This window comes from Schistocerca piceifrons, chromosome 1 (assembly GCF_021461385.2).
Source record: "Schistocerca piceifrons isolate TAMUIC-IGC-003096 chromosome 1, iqSchPice1.1, whole genome shotgun sequence".
NCBI lineage: Eukaryota > Metazoa > Arthropoda > Insecta > Orthoptera > Acrididae > Schistocerca > Schistocerca piceifrons.
In genome coordinates, this window is record NC_060138.1 from 1,215,192,207 (window position 1) to 1,215,211,186 (window position 18,980).

Genomic DNA, 18,980 nt, shown 5'->3' on the forward strand with positions numbered 1-18,980 from the left:
GTTGCTTCTCTTCCGTTTCAAATGCAATGCTCTTTTATAATATATTGGTGTCTGTAGCATTGTACCCATTACCAAATGTGTCTATGACTCTGTTATGGTGCTGCGGCGACGCGGTTTCGAATCCCTGGAGAGAATACAACGTTCCTTTTGCGAGCTGCTGTCGAGGAAATTTAGAGAAGCGGCCAACTGCAGAACGATTCTGCTGTCCCCAACGTACGAGTACATTTCGCTTTAAGATCACGAAAATATTATCGGTGAAATTAGAGCTCGTTCGGAAGAATGTAGCCAGCAGTTTTTCCCTCGCTGTCTTTGCAAGTGGAATAGGAAAAGAAAAGACTAGTAGTCGAACTTGGTACGCTGCACTGTGCACCGTGCGGTGGGGCATGCGGAGTACGTATGTACATGGAGCGCCTTCGGTAGGGTCCGAATCCACGGAGACGAATGTTACAGCTTTCTAACTGTGAGTGATTGCTGCTATGCCACCACAGTACATGTTCGTACACAGGAATCTGACGAGGTACTGTGTCTCAGTGTCCTTTTAAATGTACAAAATAGATCGTATTTATGGTGGTAATTTTGTTAAAGTATTCCACGACCGGTTTCGAAGCTTAAAGTTTCATCATCAGGTGCCGCCAAAAAAATACGAGAACGTAAATGCGTGGTGGTCGGGCCAGTGAGTCATGGTGTATCACACCCACCTCAAACATCTACATCTACATCCATACTCCGCAAGCCAGCTGACGGTGTGTGGCGGAGGGTACCTTGAATACCTCTATCGGTTCTCCCTTCTATTCCAGTCTCGTATTGTTCGCGGAAAGAAGGACTGTCGGTATGCCTCTGTGTGGGCTCTAATATCTCTGATTGTATCCTCACGGTCTCTTCGCGAGATATATGTAGGAGGGAGCAATATACTGCTTGACTCTTCGGTGAAGGTATGTTCCCGAAACTTCAACAAAAGCCCGTACCGAGCTACTGAGCGTCTCTCTTGCAGTCTTCCACTGGAGTTCATCTATCATCTTCGTAACGCTTTCGCGTTTACTAAATGATTCTGTAACGAAGCGCGCTGCTCTCCGTTGGATCTTCTCTATCTCTTCTATCAACCCTATCTGGTTCGGATCCCACACTGCTGAGCAGTATTCAACCAGTGGGCGAGCAAGTGTACTGTAACCTACTTCCTTTGTTTTCGAATTGCATTTCCTTAGGATTCATCCAATGAATCTCAGTCTGGCATCTGCTTTACCGATAATCAACTTTATATGATCATTCCATTTTAAATCACTCCTAATGCGTACTCCCAGATAATTTATGGAATTAACTGCTTCCAGTTGCTGACCTGCTATATGGTAGCTAAATGATAAGGGATCTTTCTTTCTATGTATCTGCAGCACATTACACTTGTCTACATTGAGATTCAATTGCCATTCCGTGCACCATGCGTCAATTCGCTGCAAATCCTCCTGCATTTCAGCACAATTTCCCATTGTTACAACCTCTCGATATCCCACAGCATCATCCGCAAAAAGCCTCAGTGAACTTCCGATGTCATCCACAAGGTCATTTATGTATATTGTGAATAGCAACGGTCCGATGACACTCCCCTGCGGCACACCTGAAATCACTCTTACTTCGGAAGACTCCTCTCCATTGAGAATGACACACTGCGTTCTGTTATCTAGGAAATCTTCAATCCAATCACACAATCGGTCTGATGGTCCATATGCTCTTACTTTGTTCATTAAACGACTGTGGGGAACTGTATCGAACGCCTTGCGGAAGTCAAGAGACACGGCATCTACCTGTGAACCTGTGTCTGTGGCCCTCTCTCAAACGCATGGGAGCGTAGGACAAGCAGCGACAGCACCCGCCTGGACAGTACGACACGCAAATGGCACCCGAGGATCTTGCTTTAAGCTACGAAACCTTTTGTGGAATAAACTAAGAAAATTACTGGAAACTGAAGCGGATTTTTGTTCTATAAAGTTTTAAGTGTAGCACCTTCAATTTCATCTATGTACGTGGAACTGCGATGATGTGAGTAAATAGAACAAATGATTTTCAGTTATATAAAAATTTCGGCGATTCTGATGTGTCGTTGTTTTGCGTATGTAAATAAAAGCGATGAGGATAGTGAGAAGGTGTTGTATTTGGCAGGTGGGTGGTGCGAGCCAAGCAGCCGCGGCTGTCCTTCGAGCTGGAGGTGTGCCTGGTGGCGCCTTCTGCAGACGCGGAGCACGTGGTGGCCGTGCGCCGCAAACGCCTCCGCGGCGACGCCTGGAGCTACAAGCGCGTCTGCGAGCAGGTGCTCGCCCTGGGCGACGGCTAGCCCCGGCTGCCTGCCCAGCTCCCCCGTGAAGTCTAGTCTTCCCAGACACTTCCAGAATGTTTCCCGCATCACTGTAGCGTACAACATATTTTCATGCCGTGAGGCGCCCCCTGTAAATTTTACGTAGTATTTTCCAGTTCATCAGTTATTGTCGCGCTCTAAAGCCTGTCTACGGCAGACTTATCACAAAAGTCTTCCAGGTTCTAATAACACGGAAATAATATCTCGAGCTCCAGTGATATGATTCGCTCTTAAGAGTTTCATAAAATATTTACCAACGTTTGATATTTTAATTTTTTAAATATTTTCATGACTGCTGCACTTTTAAATATTTCCAGTCCTCTGTATTTATACATGTCATATATATTCGATTCTTTCCATTTAACAGGTTCTCTAATTTCTCCGTTTCATGTTTTTCTAAATTTATGTATCTACCTGCTTTTGTTGCTAAACTTCCCTTTTTGTTTACGTTTTTGTTTATGTAAGCTTCGTGCAAGCAGCTTCAGAAACCTCTACTCTCGGTTTAATACAAGCATGTAGTCCGTCTGAATATACTTCCTGTTACAGTCTTGTTCTAATAGTTGGACTTCGTACTGAGGCATACTCGCAATCCTGTATAAGACGTGTTAAATTCGTGCTTCCTCTGAACGTTATTTATCACATTTTGCAGCGTAAACGTGACCTGGTGCTGTATCACGCAGCTAAGTATGTTTTTGACGTGGTATTTGAGATTGCTATGGGGCCAGTTTTATTTTTAATGGCTCGGTTTTCTCATGACGTGGCTATTCTAAAGGCAGGTGTTGCGAAAAGGTTGGTAAACGAATCGCTATCAGTATTTTTCAACAATTTTATCAGAAATTCTTTATAATTTTTCCTTCTTGGTACAGAATATATATTTTTATTCTTTTGGTGTGTCATAGTGTTAATAAATAGTATTATATATTCATAGATTTATATATTTAGTTTGTAAACGGATTTGGATGTGAAACATTTCTAATCTGTGTCACATGTTGTAAATGAAGACACTAACATTACTTTCTGTTCCTAATAAAATTTCATACTGCTGTGAGATATTGCGCACTGACTCTTGTTCCACTCCTCTGTCTATGTACTTGTATTTAGTGTCCTCGACGGGAGCTGGATGTGCTTCCGACACAAACAAAACATCCGGCAGTTCGTGTAACCTGCCGAACAATTCCTTTAACAAGTGGAGTCCAAGGAAAGAGATCCAGTTATTTTAGACATCGTTACCATCATACTTGGCATTTCTTACAGCCTCGAACCGAGCAGTGAATTGTTACCAAGGCTAATCATGGGAATGCAGGTGAACTGGAACTGCCGTATCACAATCGTAGAACAGAAAAGATCCCAAATTTGACGCAATAATTACACTACGACCACATATCGAATTCCATATCGTGAACAGTTTCAAGAACACGCACAAATGTCTTCTCCAAAGGGACTTGGCGGTTCCCCCTGTTTTTCTACATTAGTTCATTCTGTGCAAAGGTTTGGGGAAGCTAAGCGACGAGATCAAGCCACTTGCAGCATTGTCGTACGCTTATTAGCGAATACTAAATTATTTTTTCAAGACAAACAAAATATTAACTGTGCACTGGTTGATAAATATTCATCGTCCCAGGTACTGAAAGCCTCGCGAGGGAGATACTCAAACCCCTGGATTTCTGAATCGCATTTACGATAGGGATGTCTTGCTAAAGACTTTAGTGCATTTCACTTTTCATTTCTTTCTCCAAATAAATGTCGCAATATTTTAGTCACTTCATCCCAACAGCAATGTCTCAAGCAATGCAGGTAATGTATGTGATCTTAGTCTTGTAGTGGATGTCTCTTTTTCCGTTAAAATTTAAAAATTGCGAAAGAAAGAAAGAATACCGATTGGTAGGTTGATAAGAATGGATCAATATGGCTGTTGTAGTAAAGAATGGCAGGAAGCTGTGACAAGTGGAAACTGCATAAGATACAAAACGAAATGTGAAGAAACAACTGTGTCCAGACAGACAATACCCTCACAACGCACGTGAATTTAATGTACAAAGAGTCATCTATATATGAAGGTACTATTTCCGAAAGAACAGATAGTATTGATGACCGTTCAGCTTCTCTAGAATGAAATGATAATTCAGTCGACACCCTAGCTGCAAACAGGCCTTGATATACATCATTGGGGACATGTTTTTAATTATCATTTCATTCTAGAGAAGCTACATGGTCATCAATAACATCTGTTCCTTCGGGAATAGATACTACCTTCTTCTATAGTTAAAAAGATGGCTGCCCGGCCATTGACCTTCTTGTGCGAACGTACATGCTATGCCCCAACATTGATAAGTCCCTGCTGGCGCACTATCCTCTGTGCCCTCGGTGGCTCAGATGGATAGACAGTCTGCCATATAAGCAGGAGATCCCGGGTTCGATTCCCGGTCGGGGCACACATTTTCACCATGTCCCCAATGAAGTATATCAACGCCTGCAAGCTAGGGTGTCGATTTAATTATCATTTCATACAAAAAGTCAATTTAGTCGTGATTGTTCCGCATACTGAAAAAGCCTCAGCTCCTGGATTTGATGGGGTATATTCGGAGTTCCTGAAAGCCGTGGGGTTGTGTCAGAAACAATGGCTCGTACAATTCGTCAGTGTAATCTTGCGAGTGGAAAAACGACGTAAGGTATTTAAGAAAGGTTAAGTAATCGCAGTTTTCGCAAAGAAGGAATCGAGGTCGCTGAGCATCAACGTCTATCAGTATAACATATAAATGAGTGGAGAGGCTGATTCTCTGTCGGATCCATGAGGTCACTTATAAAATGATACCTGGCGAACAGGGTGATTTAAAGTCAGGTTCCAACACTTCCAACTTTGGTGGTTTCCAGATTTCAGAGGCGCCTCATATTGGCTGCAGCTTTCGTGTCACGGCAGCTTATGACGAAGTGTGGAAAGGCGGCCTGATCCTCAAGTGAGGTGATGTGATTTCAAACTAGTGCTCAGCAAGTTCACTCAACAACGCGCTCTCTGATTTTCCTGAATGGAAAAGCTAGCAAATAATCCTGAATAATCTTCACCCTCAGGGACCCGCCCTGGCATCCATTCTCCTTAAGTTGTATGTCCACGACATGGCAAATATAACTGCAAGACAATGGAGTACACAGATGACCTGGCATGAATAAGTAACAGCAAAGATATAATTACAAGAGTTTATTCTAATGACGTTACCGTACTGAATGGGTGGTTTCGCAAATGGGGACTCCGGACCCGCTCAGATAGCGGCGCGCGTTAGCACACCGGATGTTGTTTCTAGGCGGTTTCCCACATCCGACTAGGGGAATACCCACATACCGCTTCAGTTAAGGTGAAGACACTGTGTAAACGCTGGGATGAAGAAGAAGAGGAGGACGAGTAACAAGAAGCAAATGGAGACTCAAGCCTAACCAAAGTAATACAGAGGTCGCAACGTTGCAGAGAGGCAGTATGTTATATGAAGGGTCCAGGGTAAGAACCAAGTAAGTCACTTTTTCAGTGAAACTCAGAAAACGAATTTTTAATTTCGAAACACAATAAGTTCTTTTCATAAAGTGCTTAACATCAATAATACGAAATAAAATTGTAGAAAAGTCACACAATCTACCAACTTCTCAGGAAAGAAATGAGGTAAGTATACGAGGTGCATTCAAGTTCTAAGGCCTCCGATTTTTTTTTTCTAATTAACTACTCACCCGAAATCGATGAAACTGGCGTTACTTCTCGACGTAATCGCGCTGCAGACGTACACATTTTTCACAATGCTGACGACATGATTCCATGGCAGCGGCGAAGGCTTCTTTAGGAGTCTATTTTGACCACTGGAAAATCGCTGAGGCAATAGCAGCACGGCTGGTGAATGTGCGGCCACGGAGAGTGTCTTTCATTGTTGGAAAAAGCCAAAAGTCACTAGAAGCCAGGTCAGGTGAGTAGGGAGCATGAGGAATCACTTCAAAGTTGTTATCACGAAGAAACTGTTGCGTAACGTTAGCTCGATGTGCGGGTGCGTTGTCTTGGTGAAACAGCACACGCGCAGCCCTTCCCAGACGTTTTTGTTGCAGTGCAGGAAGGAATTTGTTCTTCAAAACATTTTCGTAGGATGCACCTATTACCGTAGTGCCCTTTGGAACGCAATGGGTAAGGATTACGCCCTCGCTGTCCCAGAACATGGACACCATCATTTTTTCAGCACTGGCGGTTACCCGAAATTTTTTTGGTGGCTGTGAATCTGTGCACTTCCATTGATCTGACTGGCGCTTTGTTTCTGGGTTGAAAAAATGCCATCCACGTCTCATCCATTGTCACAACCGACGAAAAGAAAGTCCCATTCATGCTGTCGTTGCGCATCAACATTGCTTGGCAACACGCCACACGGGCAGCCATGTGGTCGTCCGTCAGTATTCGTGGCACCCACCTGGATGACACTTTTCGCATTTTCAGGTCGTCATGCAGGATTGTGTGCACAGAACCCACAGAAATGCCAACTCTGGAGGCGATCTGTTCAACAGTCATTCGGCGACCCCCCAAAACAACTCTCTCCACTTTCTCGATCATGTCGTCAGACCGGCTTGTGCGAACCCGAGGTTGTTTCGGTTTGTTGTCACGTCCATAACTCCATCACCACATGTCTCCTTCAACTGTCGATGAATTTCAATTGGTTTCACACCATGCAAATTCAGAAAACGAATGATTGCACGCTGTTCAAGTAAGGAAAACGCCGCCATTTTAAGTACTTAAAACAGTTCTCATCCTCGCCGCTGGTGGTAAAATTCCGTCTGCCGTACGGTGCTGCCATCTCTGGGACGTATTGACAACGAACGCGGCCTCATTTTAAAACAATGCGCATGTTTCTATCTCTTTCCAGTCTGGAGAAAAAAAATTGGAGGCCTTAGAACTTGAATGCACCTCGTATTGATACAGATACAGAACGAAGCAAGAGAGTGAGCTGCTCTTGGTTTTCTTTGCATATTCGAATGTTTTATCATCATTATGAATATTTGCGAATATTTTATTAACATTTCTGACACCACTATCATCATTTATAATATTATAATTAATATATTATTATTATCATCGTCGTCGTCGTCGTCTCTAATATTATTATTGTAACATGGAAACTCACAGTTATCTTCAAAGGTATCAGCAGTGTCACATTCTGTGGACAAACTTCACTGCTGCCAGGCCACATAATTTCATGAGATTAATTAAATCCTGGTACTCTGCCCTGTAAATACGTAGGCGACCTGCAGATAAATAAAAACTTTTGTTATGTGTTTATATACACCCTATTTTGAAGGAAAATTTGAGGACTAGCGTTAATTTATCTACTTAAATTTACATGTGTAGGACAAAGAAGATAGCTCGAATCCTCCAGTCTTATTTTTTTGATGCACCTTTGTCAGGCTTTCTTATGATCCTGGATGCCATGGATCAACTGTACGTGTCTCTCCAGTTCATCAGACTGGGGTGTCCGGAAGAGGCCTCAGTTTACTTCATGTGTAGGTCCTAAAGGGACATTTTTAGTTCATATTTCTCATTTAAAATGTTTTTCCAGTCGTAGACAATTTCCTGACAGGCTCACTCCACAGTGAAAGGTAATGGTTTCATTGTCGGAGTTTCGATCATGCTTACACTCCAGGGTTTCCAGTTTTTGTTAGAAATTCTACAGACTAACATTCCTGTCAGATTCCACATACAAATGAACTCGCTCTGCAAACGTGATCTTGATGTTTGTCAAGCCATTTATGTTATTATGAACGTCACGGTGTATGAAGCGAAAAATGGTGAAATTCTTGTTTTGCCCTTCTACAGGAACTCAAACTCTGTACGCAAACGCAACATCCTGTAACTTCACGTTGTCTTCTGTGTGACGTGTACGCTTACTCTTAATAGAGTACTGACATTGTTATCAAACCACCCAAAAACGCATTCCGATCGTTATACGTTTCTAGGCTGTTAAATATGCGTACTATGTAAGGTTTTTCTGATTTAGTGTTGACATCAAAGGACGTATGACCGGAATATTTACCACACTCGTCCATATCGTGTGAAAGTTTTAATTCCTTACTAACATCATCAATTCGACCAGTTTCTCTCCGCTTCTTATCTTCATTTTGCGGAATTCCTTCTTCTTTATTCCCAAATGACGACAGCTCAATATCACAGCACTATATACTAAACAGCACTGAAACAATAACTTACTCTCATAAATACAATGTTTAAAAAGAATGGAACAATAAAATTAGAAGCATATAATGCCGCGAAATTTCGGCGATCGCTCGGCCATTCGTTGAATTTGAGTTGACTTACCTGGCTATTTTTCTCTGGGGTAATTGAGATATCTGCTTCTTCTTCTTCTGTATGTTAAAACTTCAAGGATAAAAACCCTTGAATAAGCTATTTCAATTCGTGTCCCATGCTGCTAACACACAGCCCTATCTATGGAGAATCTACTGGCACTTCAGAACTCATTTTGAGAAAAAAAGTTGCTTATCTGATTTTTTCCTCTGGACCTGTAATTATGTACAGGGCTATTACAAATGATTGAAGCGATTTCATAAATTCACTGTAGCTCCATTCATTGACATATGGTCACGACACACTACAGATAACGTCGAAAAACTCGTAAAGTTTTGTTCGGCTGAAGCCGCACTTCAGGTTTCTGCCGCCAGAGCGATCGAGAGCGCAGTGAGACAAAATGGCGACAGGAGCCGAGAAAGCGTATGTCGTGCTTGAAATGCACTCACATCAGTCAGTCATAACAGTGCAACGACACTTCAGGACCAAGTTCAACAAAGATCCACCAACTGCTAACTCCATTCGGCGATGGTATGCGCAGTTTAAATCTTCTGGATGCCTCTGTAAGGGGAAATCAACGGGTCGGCATGCAGTGAGCGAAGAAACGGTCGAACGTGTGCGGGCAAGTTTCACGCGTAGCCCGCGAAAGTCGACGAATAAAGCAAGCAGGGAGCTAAACGTACCACAGCCGACGGTTTGGAAAATCTTACGGAAAAGGCTAAAGCAGAAGCCTTACCGTTTCGAACTCACTGATGGGGACATGCTGCGCCGAGTGTGGGAGGAACTTGATTATCGGCTTGATATCTGCCGAATCACTAAAGGGGCACATATCGAACATTTGTGAATGCCTAAAAAAACTTTTTGAGTTTTTGTATGTGTGTGCAAAGCATTGTGAAAATATCTCAAATAATGAAGTTATTGTAGATCTGTGAAATCGCTTCAATCATTTGTAATAACCCTGTGCTATTTGAAAGGCGCAAATACTTAAAAATCTTTGTATCACTGCTGTTCGGACAGTGCCGCTTAAGCAGCAATGCACCATCCCGCCGTATACGCGTGGTTCAGGAGTAAATCGACTCTATAAAACAGCCGGAAACAACTGGTCAGTGTTTCAGGTAAGCAAATGGGAAGTTACGTCACACATGGGAAACAGAGATCGGCGTAATGGTCCTAATGTCGGCTAATAGCGTGTACTGTTACATTATGAAATAATGTGTGTGCAGTGAGAGGCGTTGAGAAATGAATAAACAGTGTACCACTAGCTTTTAACTCAAATCAAAAACTTCCTTGCATGATTGAATAAACAAATCAATGTTTTACTCGAGGGATAAGCCGAATAGGGTTGTACGTTTTTAAAGAGGCTGACCTTTTATTTAGGACGATAAAGACTCTAATCTCATGTGGTCATCTTGATTTAGGTTGTCTGTGATGCTCCAAAATTTCGTCTGGCAATGCTGCGTCCTCTACCTGTCTCGACCTTGTCAAACAGGACGTGTGATTACAAACGAAATTGTCCATTGTAGCTGTGAAGACGATCCACAGATGAAAAAACTGCTACCTATGAATGAGGCGATGAGAATCGTTACCGGCGGTGTCAGAACACACGTTTTCTGCTATACCGAGAAATGTAAAGAACGTAACTCTGTACATTCATCGTAGAACTAACATCTAACTTAATACCTAACAAAGAGGGTTGCAGGATTTTATCTTCCCTGTTGCGAATTGTCAAAAATTAATCCCACAAATCGGTCAAGGGAAATGTGACCACATCTAGAATAAGCATGTGTGTGGTGTGGAGGAACGATCTGGAGGACATACTGCGGAGAACCGCTCACTCCAGGTTTTTAAAAGGTCCCTGAAAGACTTGGATGGAGCCAAAACTTCCAGGACGCCACAGTGAGCGCTGACATCGGATTGTGAAAGTTGGACATTAATCTGCAAACACTCTGTATGCATATACGCTGATGAGTCAAAACATTATGACCGCCTGGTTAGTAGCCTCTTTGTCTTTGGAACGAAATACATTACTGACTCTGCATATCAGGAATCCGACAGTTTGTAGGGTGGTTTGCGGAGGTGTGTGACATTATATGATGCTACTAATAATAATTTTTGTCATTCTGACAATGCTGATTTTGGGTGCAATTATAGTTTGCACCTCCTCGCATACTCGATAGGAAACCAACCACAGGCAGGCCAATTACATTAAGGTAACCTCGAAAGGTTTCCTCCCCCTCTCTTTTAGTTGAATAAATATAATTCGAGGGGAGGGGGGGGGGGAGTCGATTAAATGAGACAGACATTATATCAAAGGGGAGGGAGGGAGGGAGAAGTCTCACACCGCTATCAGTCACGCTGAGTGCCAGAAAATTCAAGTGACCTTATCGTCAGATTTGAAAGTATTGTAGGATTGCAACTTCGTTTAAATAAATCATTATAAAAGAATTAATGAAAAAATCGGAGAGGATTATTGAAGCAGCCCGAAGCAAAACTTGAAAGTTTTAAATTAAATCGAGGTTATTAAAACAGTTTGAAAACATGCTGTGAGTAGTGGCTTGACGCAATGTAGTGTGAGTAATAAAGATTTATAGCGGAGTTAAGTTTCCTCCAAAACTGAAGACGAAACACACAAGACCACAAGGACTGAGTTTCTGTGCCTTTTATAGTCTCTGCCCCCCCCCCCTCCTCCACCGTTTAAACCACCAGTTTAATAAAACGAACCGCAATTAACATTTAAACTTGTATAGTTATAGATACTCTTAGGAACCGCGCAGTCTAGGCGTTCTGTCACGTTTCGCTCGGCTCCCCCCGTTGGAGGTTCGAGTCCTCCCGTGTGTGTGTGTGTGTGTTGTCCTCAGCGTAAGTTAGTTTAAGTTAGATTACGTAGTGTGTAAACTTAGGGACCGATGACCTCAGCAGTATGGTCCCATAAGATCTTACCACAAATTTCAAATTTTTACTCTGAGTAGCGCCTACCGTGGCTAACCTCTTCGACACCTCGCAAGACTATACATGTTAAACTGACATGAATAATTGAATTGCAGAACACTTGCACATTTGCTCACGAATAAATGTGTTGAAATATATACGATACATTACGACTCATATATGCAATTGATGTGCTTCTCTCCAGACTGTATGGCGGTGCTATCAAGTTGTAAGGTAAGGAATCCCAATTCAAATGACTTGCGTCTTTATTAATCGCCAGCACAATCAATTATCCAAATTACCACTAAAACAAACATAAAAGGGTCTCGCTTTCATATACTGCGTATCTGTGTAAGACTTTGAAGTTCGGACATGTTTTGTGTCCCCAGGATTAATTAATTAGCCTGTACCTCTAGTTGTGGGGTGGCCACAGGATACAGCGAGAACATCATGCTTGCGTGCGCAGCAAGTTACATTTATTATTAGTGGGTCACCTAACCATGGAAAAGCTGCAGGACATTTAGATCTTGAGATGATCATACAATGTAAGCTTTCACGGCCGGTATTGTCTTCACTTAAAACTTCCGGGCTGATAGGCCGTGCCGAAGTATAACACTCTCCCCTGACGCTTCGTCTCAGACTGCGGGAGACATCCTCGGAGGTACAGCGGTGAACTGCGGAGAGAACTCGAGGAAGCGCCGATTATACAGGCAGTGCAGAGGGCGCCACTGTCATCACGTGGCGTCGGCTATGAGATTGTCTCTGGTAATGCCAACATTCTCGGTTGAAAGTAATCGATCGTCACGCTTGCGGTGCAACGCTGACATCCAAATTTTATCCAGTTTAACACCTTCGTCTTTCCTGTTAAAATTATTACGGTGTTTATCAATCTCGATAGCCTCTCTATACATGTGTGCATACTAATGCGAGGTTTTTGATATGACGCTCGTCTCGTTGAATTTTATTTCATGATCACCTTCCTGGTAAACATGTTCCGCTATGGCCGATTTATCCGTGTGGCCCAGGCGGCAATTCGTCTTATGTTCAACAAGACGGGTGTTCACACTTCTCTTTGTGGTACCGATATAAACCTCTCCACAACTACAAGGAATTTTATATACCCCCGGTGTAGCCGTCCGCAGCTCGTGGTCGTGCGGTAGCGTTCTCGCTTCCCGCGCCCGGGTTCCCGGGTTCGATTCCCGGCGGGTCAGGGATTTTCTCTGCCTCGTGATGACTAGGTGTTGTGTGATGTCCTCAGGTTAGTTAGGTTTAAGTAGTTCTAAGTTCTAGGGGACTGATGACCATAGATGTTAAGTCCCATAGTGCTCAGAGCCATTTGAACCATTTTGAACCCGGTGTAGCCAAAGGGTGTCGTGCATCTTTTGCCGATCTTAAATATTCTTTTATTTTCCTGATGGGTCTGAAAATTGTTTCCACCCCATACTTGCTTAAAACTTTCCCAATGCGATCTGTGAACTTACTAATGAACGGAAGAAAAACTTTGCCCTTGGGCGACTGTTGTTCGTCGTTGCTCCTGATTCTCTGCCTAGACCGAAGTGCTCGATCTGTATCCTTGCTAGAGTAGCCATTCTTCACGAAAGTTGACCGTAGATGTTCAGTCTCATCTTTTAAATAAACAGGTTCACAAATTTTGTACGCCTTGTCTACCAAGGTTTTCATTACACCTCTGTTTTGTCTAGGGTGGTGGTTTGAATCTTTATGTAGATAACGATCAGTATGTGTAGCCTTTCTATACACCTTATGGCCCAACGTTCCGTCCTGTCCTTTAATCACAGACACTTCCAGGAAATTCAATTGCCCATTTTTTCCGTCTCCATAGTAAATTGGATTTTCGGATTAATGCTGTTTAAATGTGTCAGGAAGACATCCAACTCCTCTGCTCCATGTGTCCATACTACGAACGTTTCATCGACATAGCGATACCATCTGGCTGGTCTCTTATTGGCAGTCTGCAACGCCCGTTGTTCAAAAGTCTCCATAAATAAGTTACCCACTACGGATAAATCGGCCATAGTGGAACATGTTTACCAGGAAGGTGATCATGAAATAAAATTAAACGAGACGAGCGTCATATCAAAAACCTCTCATTATTATGCACCCATGTATAGAGAGGCTATCGAGATTGATAAACACCGTAATAATTTTAACAGAAAGACGAAGGTGTTAAACTGGATAAAATTTGGATGTCAGCGTTGGGCCGCAAGCGTGACGAACAATTACTCTCAATCGAGAATGTTGGCACTACCAGAGACAATTTCCTAGCCGACGCCACGTGATCGACAGTGGCGCCTTCTGCACTACCTATATAATCAACGCTTCCTCGAGTTCTCTCCACAGTTCACCGCTTTACCTCCGAGGATGTCTCCCGCAGTCGGAGACGAAACGTCAGGGTCGATTTTTATAATTCGACCACGGCCTATCAGCCCGGAAGTTTTAAGAGAAGAGATCTTGAAATCTTAGTCAGAACTGATATTAATGGATATGTATTTGATTTAATGACTGACATAAGTCACTATCAAATTACCAGAGACCAAAGTTTTCCAAGACTCATATCAAATTGCAAAATATGCTAACGCTGAGGAGATGCACCAAAAAGTATGGGAAAACTGTATGGAGAAAGCTTAATTATATTTGCTCGTCTGGGCAGTTGGCAAAATCAAAGTTGACAACACAACAAGAAGTCACAAATTTAAACAAATTAAGCAACATTAGTTGTATGGTAGAGAAAGTAATTAGTGAGCTACTTAGAATATACACTCCTGGAAATTGAAATAAGAACACCGTGAATTCATTGTCCCAGGAAGGGGAAACTTTATTGACACATTCCTGGGGTCAGATACATCACATGATCACACCGACAGAACCGCAGGCACATAGACACAGGCAACAGAGCATGCACAATGTCGGCACTAGTACAGTGTATATCCACCTTTCGCAGCAATGCAGGCTGCTATTCTCCCATGGAGACGATCGTAGAGATGCTGGATGTAGTCCTGTGGAACGGCTTGCCATGCCATTTCCACCTGGCGCCTCAGTTGGACCAGCGTTCGTGCTGGACGTGCAGACCGCGTGAGACGACGCTTCATCCAGTCCCAAACATGCTCAATGGGGGACAGATCCGGAGATCTTGCTGGCCAGGGTAGTTGACTTACACCTTCTAGAGCACGTTGGGTGGCACGGGATACATGCGGACGTGCATTGTCCTGTTGGAACAGCAAGTTCCCTTGCCGGTCTAGGAATGGTAGAACGATGGGTTCGATGACGGTTTGGATGTACCGTGCACTATTCAGTGTCCCCTCGACGATCACCAGTGGTGTACAGCCAGTGTAGGAGATCGCTCCCCACACCATGATGCCGGGTGTTGGCCCTGTGTGCCTCGGTCGTATGCAGTCCTGATTGTGGCGCTCACCTGCACGGCGCCAAACACGCATACGACCATCATTGGCACCAAGGCAGAAGCGACTCTCATCGCTGAAGACGACACGTCTCCATTCGTCCCTCCATTCACGCCTGTCGCGACACCACTGGAGGCGGGCTGCACGATGTTGGGGCGTGAGCGGAAGACGGCCTAACGGTGTGCGGGACCGTAGCCCAGCTTCATGGAGACGGCTGCGAATGGTCCTCGCCGATACCCCAGGAGCAACAGTGTCCCTAATTTGCTGGGAAGTGGCGGTGCGGTCCCCTACGGCACTGCGTAGGATCCTACGGTCTTGGCGTGCATCCGTGCGTCGCTGCGGTCCGGTCCCAGGTCGACGGGCACGTGCACCTTCTGCCGACCACTGGCGACAACATCGATGTACTGTGGAGACCTCACGCCCCACGTGTTGAGCAATTCGGCGGTACGTCCACCCGGCCTCCCGCATGCCCACTATACGCCCTCGCTCAAAGTCCGTCAACTGCACATACGGTTCACGTCCACGCTGTCGCGGCATGCTACCAGTGTTAAAGACTGTGATGGAGCTCCGTATGCCACGGCAAACTGGCTGACACTGACGGCGGCGGTGCACAAATGCTGCGCAGCTAGCGCCATTCGACGGCCAACACCGCGGTTCCTGGTGTGTCCGCTGTGCCGTGCGTGTGATCATTGCTTGTACAGCCCTCTCGCAGTGTCCGGAGCAATTATGGTGGGTCTGACACACCGGTGTCAATGTGTTCTTTTTTCCATTTCCAGGAGTGTAGATCATGCTACCGCAGTTTGACACACTTCGCCAACATCTACTGTGTGCAAACCAGCACGGGGCAGTAGCCTGCAGAGGAAACGTCCAGCGCAGCAGCCCAGAACAGAGCACCCCAGAATCTCTGTTCACGGCCCTCAACTGCATAACTTTCGAAAATACCATGTGGAGGGGATGACCCATTGCTATCGCCAATGTGAGGGACAAGAATATTGCTTATTTCCTTGGGGGAGGGCGGGAACAGAGAAATTTAGAAGAAATTTCTCACTTCTGTTACACAAACTGCACATTGACAAACACGAGGTTGGCACACTGAGGCTGTGCCAAGCACCGTGATGGGGTTACGAAAATTCCGAAGTAAAGGCAACCATTTCTCGACCTTCGATGTTCCTGCAGAAAAGGCAAAAATGTCAAACTCGTTTATTGTCTGGACCAGCAGTAGCAGCACAGCACAGCACAGCACACCCTGCCCTCAGGTAGGTCAGGCACCAGTTAACGCTCGCAAAAGCCCGAAGCGGGCTGCAGACGCATTGACTCGAAAACTACACGTCTCCCTGGTGGGGTTCGCCTCTCCTAACAAGATTTATTGACTGCCTTCTGCGGATAGCAGGACCTTAAGGCCATTCCGGCTGTGCACCTTCCCAGCGCAACAAACCGAAAGCCTTCCTCCCAATCCCACATAAAATCAATAAAATGAGCGCCAAATAGTGGAAGAAAATGAAACAGTATCACTCAGCAATATGTGACAGTAATTTCGCAATTGTGTTTGACCTTTCTGAAGCGTATATTTATATTCTGCGAATATAACACTTCACCATGTTTCGTTGCATTCACTCGGTCCGCCATTACAAGCAGTGTACACAAAGGAATTGTGGTTCCCGACTGTTCCCTCTTTCCAGTACTGGTCTGCTCTTGTCAGAGGCACCTTCCTGTCTGACTGTCTTCCCCCCCCCCCCCCCCCCCCCCCCCGTGCTCTGCGTTTCACAGTCTTCCCGCTGTCTTTGGAGTCGCCTATCACATGGCGCTGCATGTAATCTTTGTGTAAATGTGTGTTCCATAATGAGAACTGGAGACTGCTGTTTTATTTTTTGGGAGATTAAATTCTACTGAGCAGAATGTCAAATGGCTTAGAGTCACCGAGTAAAGCAGAACGCAACTCATGCAGGTGATTATCATATAAGTGAGACAAAAGTGAAGGCGAGGCAATGTTCCGCAGTACTGTTGCAAAGTGAAATACCAAAGTTTTTCGACGAGTGGTTTGTGTGTGTGTCTGTGTGTGTGTGTGTGTGTGTGTGTGTGTGTGTACAGAAATTGCTGGCTCTTCAATTTGTATTTTGAAATGATAGTCGAAGTTATTCGTAGCCACCGAGGAAAGTACGCTATCCTGGTAGCCGATGTAATGTCTGAAAGAGAAATCAAGTTCTTTTTCAAATAGTACGAAAATAATGTTAACATTTTCAGAATTTAATATAGAACGTCTATCTTGTGGGAGATTTTGCTGACAGAATCAGAATGTATACAAGAAGCTGTCATTCTACATGAGCTGCTACATTAGGAGGAGACTGCTGTGTAGAACCTAATGAAAACAGTTTCGGGGGCGATGAGACTCACGTTTCCATGAACTCCGTACGCTGCTGATTTGAAGAGACCGGAGTTCGTAAATTATTCGGAACCACAAGAGCTCCTCCACGCAGAGTGCTCTCATGATGAAAAAGTGACATTGAACGCTTCAGCTTTTGTTGCAAACAGCAGTAATGAGGGTGACTTCACGCTCTGTGAAACTGCAGCCATATATAGAGTGCCAAATCCCAGTTCCAGATTTTGCATGTGTGGTGACAGGAAGAGGGATCAGCAGCAACATGATATGTTATTCAGCCGAGACAAAAAATAATGTTCATAATGGTCACATATTTTGTGAACTTAGCTGCCTATCCGGAGTGGTTGAGATGATGAGACAACCCATAAATGGAATCAAAGCAGAATTTCCTATATCAGATTTTCTGGGACTGTACCAACATTTCGTTATTGGAAACAAATAATTTTTTTTTCATTGGGGATTAACCAATTTCGCTCCCTTTAGGTATTATCGAGCAAGCTGGTAATAGAGACAATAATACAAGGTACGAACAGTTTGGAACATGAAGTAACCTCACCAGACAAAAGCACACTGGTAGCTTCGGAGCGTTGTAGATGGTATAGAACAGTACCAAGTGGTCACGCGACCCTCCACTGCGCGACGCTAGTCATGGCATTGAGCTGGTGTGATAACGCTTGTATGGAAACAGTGCAGTAATATGGATGACCGTGTCAGAATGGTGAATAGGAGCTATCGTGTCGGCCATGCCCATGAGAAGACTGTGAATAAAGTTGCTCCATTGCTTGGTATATCACTGCGGCCCGTCCAACGTCTGTACAAAGGATGATGCATCACACGCTGCCGCGTACCGTGTTGTAAGAAAAGTGGTCGCAGAAAGATGTTAACCGACAGGGACGGGTGACGAGTGTCACGGCTTGTCAATGACAATCGGTTTCGCACTAAATGGGATCGCCGCTGTTAGCGAATATAACTCCATCTTCATCAGTTTCCTAGCGAACATCGCGAAGGGAACAGCGTGCTGGGGACACTTAGCGTCTGGTACCTGGCAAAATACCCTCAGACTTCAAGAAAAATATAATTCCAATCCCAAAGAAAGCAGGTGTTGACAGATGTGAAAATTACCGAACTATCAGTTTAAGAAGTCACAGCTGCAAAATACTAACACGAATTCTTTACAGACGAATGGAAAAACTGGTAGAAGCCGACATCGGGGAAGATCAGTTTAGATTCCGTAGAAATTTTGGAACACGTGAGGCAATACTGGCCTTACGAGTTATCTTAGAAGAAAGGCAAACCTACGGGTCTAGCATTTGTAGACTTAGAGAAAGCTTTTGACAATGTTGACTGGAATACTCTCTTTCAAATTCTAAAGATGGCAGGGGTAAAATACAGGGAGCGAAAGGCTATTTACAATTTATACAGAAACCAGATGGCAGTTATAAGGATCGAGGGGCATGAAAGGGAAGCAGTGGTTGGGAAGGGAGTGAAACAGGGTTGTAGCCTCTCCCCAATGTTATTCAATCTGTATATTGAGCAAGCAGTAAAGGAAAAAAAAGAAAAGTTCGGAGTAGGTATTAAAATCCATGGAGAAGAAATAAAAAC

At 44.1% G+C, this 18,980-nt stretch overlaps 1 protein-coding gene across 1 annotated transcript in view; it reads left to right on the forward strand.

The window, feature by feature from the left end:
• Positions 1-3,358, forward strand: part of LOC124779497 (maternal embryonic leucine zipper kinase-like) — a 421,515-nt gene extending 418,157 nt beyond the window's left edge. Inside the window, exon 14 of the mRNA XM_047253715.1 lies at positions 2,152-3,358. Within this exon, the coding sequence (XP_047109671.1) occupies positions 2,152-2,323 (172 nt within the window). The 3' untranslated portion in view covers positions 2,324-3,358. The remainder of the gene's footprint in view (positions 1-2,151) is intronic.
• Positions 3,359-18,980: the final 15,622 nt, after the last annotated feature.